Source organism: Alligator sinensis, unplaced genomic scaffold (genome assembly GCF_000455745.1).
Source record: "Alligator sinensis unplaced genomic scaffold, ASM45574v1 scaffold159_1, whole genome shotgun sequence".
NCBI lineage: Eukaryota > Metazoa > Chordata > Crocodylia > Alligatoridae > Alligator > Alligator sinensis.
In genome coordinates, this window is record NW_005842222.1 from 731,172 (window position 1) to 739,285 (window position 8,114).

At 37.2% G+C, this 8,114-nt stretch overlaps 1 protein-coding gene across 4 annotated transcripts in view; it reads left to right on the forward strand.

Moving 5' to 3' along the window:
- IQGAP2 (IQ motif containing GTPase activating protein 2) overlaps nucleotides 1-8,114 on the forward strand; it is a 175,576-nt gene that overhangs the window by 83,989 nt on the left and 83,473 nt on the right. For all 4 annotated transcript variants that reach the window (XM_014521523.2, XM_014521525.2, XM_014521524.2 and 1 more), the window contains exons 4-6: nucleotides 1,815-1,891; nucleotides 6,653-6,720; nucleotides 7,406-7,519. In XM_014521523.2, the coding sequence (XP_014377009.1) occupies nucleotides 1,815-1,891; nucleotides 6,653-6,720; nucleotides 7,406-7,519 (259 nt within the window). The remainder of the gene's footprint in view (nucleotides 1-1,814; nucleotides 1,892-6,652; nucleotides 6,721-7,405; nucleotides 7,520-8,114) is intronic.

Sequence of the window (8,114 nt, forward strand, 5' to 3'; positions counted from 1 at the left end):
CCCCCAACCTCTCTACACATTTATTCTCTCTTTTCTGATGCCACTTAATGTCTTTTGGGTCACAAATCTTTCATGTAGGACTGGATGAAAGTGTCAGCCAGGTCTTCTCTGAAGAGTGTTTTAGTGGTCTTTTGTGTTTTTGTTTTGCTTTGGGTTTTTTCAGCAGCTCGAAACCAATGGCATTTAAATTCCCCTTTGCACTTCCTAGCTAATTAATTAGTTGGCTCCTTCAGGAGTGGAGGAGCAGCTGCTAGCATCTCTGCTAGATGTAGAGGGAAAGTTGTTTTTAAAAAAGAGCTACTTCAGAGACAGCTGCATTGGGAATGGTGGGAAATAAGGGCAGCTAGAGCTAAAAGACCCATTCATTTGGCACCTCCTCAAACTGATTTGTAAGCAGAGACTTAAGTCATAGGCTGTACTGAAATATGAAGTTTTAAATTTGGAGCCTGTGCTAGCACTGTATATCTATGCCTTCTTTAACTTCTGTTTCTAACTTTGCTTGCCTTGTTTAATCTATTTGGTGATTAGCCATGTCAGTTCATCAGGCACCAGGACACCTATACATGTGCTCTGACACATTCTGATTAGAACGTGTTGAGTGTTGTAATGTGAACTTTCTAGCGTGCTGCAGCGTCTCATGTATTCAGCATCCCCATGTTTCAAAATGGTGGCGGGGAGCTTTAAAGTTCATTGAAAAAGCTTTAGTTACAGCGCCCCCACTGCCATTTTGAAACACAGGACGCTGAATACACGAGACGCTGTGGGCATTTTAATTAAAGCAGCCTCCAAGAGCCTCTCTAATTTTAAAATGCTCCTCCCCCTTACCCCCTCTATATGCTGGAGCACATGTAAAAACATCTCTAGACTTCCCTATTTCCACTGTCCATGTTCTTCTGTCTAAAAGGTTTACTTGTGGCAAGGCTTATCTGTGCCTAGGAGGATCACATACAAGCAGGGCTAAAAGGTTCCTAAATTTGCTAGAAGTGTTGAGATGCAAGGATTGTGTGCTGCTTTTGATATAGTCTCAATTTTATATTGGCCTATTTTATTGAGCATCGAGTGCAAGGTTTTCATGGTGAATTCTTGGTTCGTATGGAAGTATGCTTTGCTAATATTCTCTGCCTCCAAGAAGTCAGTTTCTTTTGTTTTGAGAAACTAAGTTGAAGTGCTTTGAACATCATAGTCCATGCCAACAACAACTAATCTCGCATTCTGGTTCTACCACTAGCTTAAAATATGATTTTTGGCCAAGTCGCTTAACATCCCTGTGCCTCAATATTCTTCTTTAAAATGAAGATAATGCCTCTCCTGCATGCATGTTGAGGATTATACCTCCCTTGTAAATGTACTGTGAATTAGTTTGTGTGGTGCCCCCAATATGTAAACCCTATTTGTATTAGACACCTGTTATTCTTCCTTGGATGACAGTTTACAGTGCAGCTTTACAAGCTGCAATTTTCTGGATAAGAAGTACATGATTAAAGTTTAAAAACTGTCCTTAACCCTCAAATTTAGTTACCGTGATCTTTGAAAGTTTTATTTGAAGCATATAATTAGAAGAAAGATCAACTTGTATAAAGTAGATAGGGTTTATAACTATGAACAGGGTTTGTATGTTAATAGACTAATTGTCAAAACATTAAAATATGAAAACTGTTGATAAAACTAAACTATTGCAGTACCTCAAGTGATGCTTGTTATCCAGAATTAACAGTTTAAGGGTGTTCTAATGTGGTATCAGTTAAACTAAGTGATCTGGATAAGGAGGGGGATAAGAGAATAACAGCTGTGGTTTGTTTTTCTTTTTTTTAAAGATCTTTTATCCAGAAACTACGGATGTCTACGATAGGAAAAATATACCTAGAATGATATACTGCGTTCATGCACTAAGGTAATTGGTGGTGGAAATGGGGCAGGAGGTGTTTCGAAGACCTAATCATTTAAGCCATTATGGATCCATAGTCTGTCAGTGAATCTTAAGTTTATTAAGATTTTTTTTTTTATGAGAACTATTTTAAAGATCTATTATCTGTTAAGTTCTATGTAATATTTATTTACTTGAGTTTCAGGTCATGAATTTTGAATATACCATGGTTACTCTATCTGTTCTAGTATTAACTGTACAGTATTATGGTGATTGTAATATATGAGGGTAGCAATAGTCTAAAACCATGTTGTTTGCGATTACATTAGACAGCAGAGACCAAAGTGATTTCCTGAAGCTGACACATGGGGCTTTAAATGCTGAACAGTTCATGCAAAATTTTGGGCCAAGTTCCATTCCAGTGATGTCACAATCTTTTATTCAGCTGTTCTGCAGAAAACTCAGTGTATATATTGACAGATTTACATTTGCTGAAATAACTGAAAGTTATTAAGTTGTGGATACAATTATTAAAATATATAGTCTTCATCATTAGATATTTGCCTCAGCTCTGCCTATTGTCTGCAATACCAATGTAATGATTAACATCTTCCCTTCTTGAATGAAACTTTTTCCAACAGTTTGACCTTTGGTTATTCATCTGGTCCAGAAGATGCATGCCAAGGCCTCAGGGCTCATCTGTGTCACTTCTTGGACTTTGCTCTCCGTTTTCGTTCAGTTTCTCTCAAACCCTTCTTGCTGCATCTTGCACCTTTTGTCTTATTTATAATTACACCAGAGATTTTTGCACTCTTAACCAGAAATGAAAGAGTGCTCTGCAGCAGTTCCTTGTCCAGCTCTCCTTTAGGTGCTTCCTGTGCTGCTTAGAATATGTGCCTGATGAATAACTATTGAACTCCGATCTGTCTGTTCTTTCCCTGCCCTTACCTAAAATCTACCATGTAACAGGTGTCTGCTGAAATGATCTTGCAACTTGCACCTAGATGTACAAAAGAAAAAATAACTCAAATGTTTTAAAAAATACGAGGGTACAAAGCTAGCACTCAAGTTAGTTAAGGGTGAAGTGCACACTTTTTTTCCCGGGTTTTCCATATCTTTCCGCTCATAGAGGACTGATGAGATGCAGGAATCTTGGATTCTGTTCTGGTTTCCACAGGGGAATTTATTGTACTTGCTAACCCTTCAGCTCCTTTTTTCAGATTCTTTGCCCAGTCAGTCCTAGTCCAGATAAAAATGCTTCCTCATTTCTTGTCCCAGAACAAGCATAGGGATGGATAATTTAGAGCACAGTGAAGACTATATTCTTTTTCTTGGTATCTGTGGCTGCTGTTACAGCAGCTGGGAACATGAATTACTAGAAGATTCCTGCTTGGCATCTTGCATTTGTGGTGTTGGAATATGCTGAGTGCAAATGAAAGCTGTGGAGAATCTAGCTCTTGGATTCCAGAGTAACTCTGAGCATGTGCCGACTAAGATTTTCACCATCTTGTAGCCTGGCCAAATTGGGCACTTTGTATGAGAACCAAATAATGGCAAATTCTCTCTTCATCCTGTCCCCAGCTAGATGTGAAGGTTCCTACTCCAAAGAGTGGAGGAGTTTACAAACAAAACTACTAGGGAAAAATTTTACATGGAAAGAATGGCCAGTCAATTTTAAGTGAAACTTCTCATGCTAGGTGTTCCTTGGGACTGAATTATTTTTGGAAAGCATCAGCCCAAATGGTTAAAGTTCTACAAAGGCTTAAGCAACTGAAAACCAAGTCTTGCAATGGGAAGTACTCAATTTTTAACTGGAGGTGATGGGCACTATTGGTTTAGCCTATACAGTGGAATACTTTTATCACATATAAAAAAAATGTCTGGGAATATTAATTCTTGGGTTTTAATCTTATTTTGAACAACATGGGGACTGGAGGAGAAGGGGGGGATATGAAGATACTAATGGCCCTAAGCCAATGGTACCTGGTACTGAGAAGTGCAGGAGTTAAAACACTCCAAAGTGAAATGTGGGAGGGGGAGAGAGAACATACTGCAGTATGTAGTTGCATGTGTTGCATTAGCTATGATTGTAAGAAAAATGTATTCAATGCATGCATTCTGAAAAAAATAAACTCAACAACTAGAAAGAAGTGCAGGTACTAAGCTAAAGAGCTGGTTAGGGCTCAAGAGCTCTGGACTGAGTGTTACTGCACTGAAAATAAAGCAAAAAGATGGCTACTTTCACTTTGTTTGCTGGCTTTGGTTTGACCAGCAATGTAATGTAGCAGTGTATACCTTCATTGTTAGATGCATCATCTTCATTTCTAGTGAGGAATAGCTTTATCACCAATTTTTAGTTCCATTCTGAATGTAGCACTTCATATTTTATATTCCTTTCTGTGCATAAACAGCATAAAAGGGCTTAGTAAGTGCAGCCATGAAAATACAGATGTCTTTGTCTGTCTGTCTCTTCGCACCAGTTTTTTTCTAAAAGTTGGTTTGGACTTGTCTGATGGCCTCTTCAGGCTAGGAATAGCTTGACTTGAATTCAAGTGCTTGTGACTCTTGCTGCTTAGGAGTCCCTATAAGTTTTCCTCAGAAATATTTACCCCAGTAAGTCTAGCTGTCTAGCCAAGCCACTCTTGGGTGGTAGAACTTGTTAGCTTAACCTTAACGTTCAAAGGCAAATACAAAATCGCAACAAAGAAGTGCAGAACAAATGTGTACTGCCTTCCAGTGAAAATATTAAAATGCAACAACCTTCTTTTGTATTGGAGTACCTTTTAGTTTTTTATGTAAGAGCCAAATGAAGTGTAAATTCTCAGCACCATCTTGTGGTTAATAAATTTTTATCCAAACTGAAGAGAATAGTGTAGATCACCTCTCATTTTTAAAAAATGTTAAATGGCAGTCTATGTGAGGTTTTAATTTCTTTACATTCAAACCATTAGCTCCTCTATGTATCTACTTCTGGATTTTTGGTGATCACCACTCTTACAATATTTGCTGGGTTAGCAGTGGTTACCATCAATTTTATTCATTTCATGGTATTCAAAGTATGGTTGGCATTTTGCAAGACAAGGCACATTGTAACGTCTTTGATCCAGGAAAATTTCTGTGTCCATTTTCCCTTGAATATTGTAATCTGCATGAAGTTAAAGGGAAAACAGGACTAACAAACTGCACTAGTTTAGGGTTTGTTTTAGGTAGAGGTTGGGGTTTTTTTTTTATATTTAATAGGCCACTGTATGATGGGAACGCTGCTAATCTGGAGAATCTTGAGATAAGTGACAATGGGGTTGGAGGCTTCAAAGAAGAGACAAATTGTCTGTGGTGGTGAAGTGAGGCCCCCTGCCCCACATAATTTAAAATAGAAAATATATTTCTTATGCACTCTGAGGGTTTTTTTATACAGCTTCCTAGTAATTGAAAGAAGACAGATTTTACTTGTGCTGAAATGTGTGGAGAGGTTGAAGGGTTGTCCCTTGCAAATGGCAAAATAACCTTCCCCTATGTTAACAGAACAATGCATTTTGAATTTTAAAAACTTGTTTAAAAACTGGACTGAGCCATACTTCACAAAAATTATCCCAGTCAATTCTGTGTTTCACTAGTAAATTCCAGAAACGCTTGGCTTTTTACAAATAAAGACATGCATATGGTTGGAAGATATAAGTACAATGTGAATTTACTCAGCTGTTATCCAGATGGCAGTGTAGAGCTTTAGAAATAATTAGTATAGGTTTTCATGCTGCAATGAAACAAATACAGGATCCTGGATACCATGCTTATATTGACCTTCTTGCAGTTTTCCCAGAGCAAAAGTGTTTAATGACCTGAAGATGATGATTATAATAATTTGGGGAGGGCTTTTATACACATAAGGAGCAGTGGTTAGCTGTTAGTCTGAAGTCTGGCAGAAGGTGGGGTAGATTTTCACCTTAGACTAACTTAATTTTTAGAATTGTAAACAATAGTTTACATCATTGGGTCCCTTCTCAGCATCTGATACAGTGAGCTGCTGCTTACAGGAGCTTAATCATCTGTGATCTGGTTAGTCTACAAGGTGCAAATCTACCTTACCTTCTGCAATATACATGGCCAGTTGTTTGTATTTAAATGTAGTGTAAATAAGGAGGTATAAGTGGGATGCCAGTCCTGGGCACTGACTGAAGGTGGGGGGGAGTACAGAACTGTTCAGCTATTCATCTGGTGTTTAAGTAAATACTAAATGTATTTGACCTTAGGAAAACCTGAATTGAAACTGTTTTCGTAATTAAGAGTATTCTCTGAGCTATGCCTGAAAAAGATTGCTCTGTCTCCGTAAGTACTGCCCAGGCCATCAAGCCTCAAAAACTAGTCAGATATTTTTTCCATCAGAAAATCTTAATATTGAACAATATTAACCATTTTTATAAAATATAAGGCTTTAAGCTGAACAGTACGTGGTACCCAATTTGTATGTATTGGTTATAAAAACACTTGTCATCTTTCATAATGTTTCGGGTACCGTAGCTGTTGAGTTTTCCTTAAATCCTTGATATAGGAGAGTTTAATTTTGGGTTCATGATTTCCCTTTCCTTATTTCAGTTTAGGCAACAAGTCCCACAGTCGTAACCTCTTTCATATTCATATTATCTAAAAATGTCGGTAGAAAGAAAGCTGTAGGTCAAAATTATTCTGTATTTGTCCATGGAAATTTAATTTAAAGAATGAGTTTGATCTAGTGAGGCAGGTGTTTAATAGAACGTACGTATCTCTATTTTAATATATTTTTCTTCTTTGTAGTTTATACCTGTTCAAACTAGGAATAGCACCACAGATCCAGGATCTACTAGGAAAAGTAGACTTTACAGGTAAAAGTGGTTGTTTATTTTTTAGTTGCACTTGGTTTCTTCTATTACATTGATTTTAAAATCTGCTAATATTTGTTTCTAGCAAGTACTTCTACTCTTCAGTAGAAGTAGATTTTTCTTTTTTCTTCTCCAACCAAATTCTGCATGCATCTTGATCTCAGTGAACATGTCTACATATGCAGTTAATGCAACTGAATGTACTCTGGCTCAATTTGAGCCGGAGTAAACTAATTCCGACATCACTGTCTACACATGCGTTTAAGTGCGGTAGTTTACTGCACTGCTGGATACCGCTTATCTGACGGAATTATCTGGCAGCGCACTAAGTTGGTCTACTGCTCCCTAATTGTCACGCATGTGTAGAGGATGGCACTTTATTGGACAGCAAATCTTAGCTTGTGTAGACGCACCCAGTAGGTGGGATACCACTGTTAATTAATGTTAATCTTTGAAAGATGTAAAGATGTTGGGAGAGAATTTTTGTATAGAATGTGTGCATGCCATCAAAATAGAAAATCTTATAAAAACCTATAATTTAACTAAGGCTTGGTTCTTTAAAGTTAAACTGAAATTATACTTATAATACTTATTTTACTTAACTATCCAAAATGGAAAATCTTAGGACTTTCATTTTTTTTAAGTTTCCATTTCTTCTTTTATTTATTAATTTCCCCCCTGTTCATAGAGGAAGAAATCAGCAACATGCGAAAGGAGCTGGAGAAGTATGGTATACAGATGCCATCTTTTAGTAAAATTGGTGGGATTCTTGCCAGTGAATTATCTGTGGATGAAGCAGCATGTAAGATTTTTTTGTTTTGTGTTTAACTGTTTGCCTCTTAATACCTAGATTTATGGAATACTTGCGAAATGGGTTCATGCTTCTGGCTGTGCTTAACTAAGGTGTAGTAAAGCTTAATTACTTGTAAATCGCTTAAAGGATTTTGAAGTTTTTAAGGGTCAGGTAGTATAATCATGGCAAGCTGTTTTTATTATTTGACTTTAAAGCAAACTGTAAAATTTCCAGACTCTAATTTAAAACACTTTTTCCTACACTTGTTTATGTGGGGTTATCCCTGTGAAGTTTGCATGTTGTAGGTTAAACTTGTATGATTCTGAAAAGATGGCTTTTAAAACATGGTTTATAGGGAGGAAAATGGTATGGTATGCTATCAATTTTGTACATTTTCTGAAGCCCAGTTGCTATCAAACTTTACAGTTGTTTCCTTCCTCTAGAGACACAAAAGGGGCCATAACTTCCTTTCCTAAAAGCTTTTTATAAAGTGTACTGTATACTGTTTCCTCTGAACTTCAGAGGTATTTTTCTTTAACTATAGAAAGTAATCTTTCCTGAAAGTAGTCCTCCCTAGGGTTGAAGCGTGCAGTAGAGCGGCACG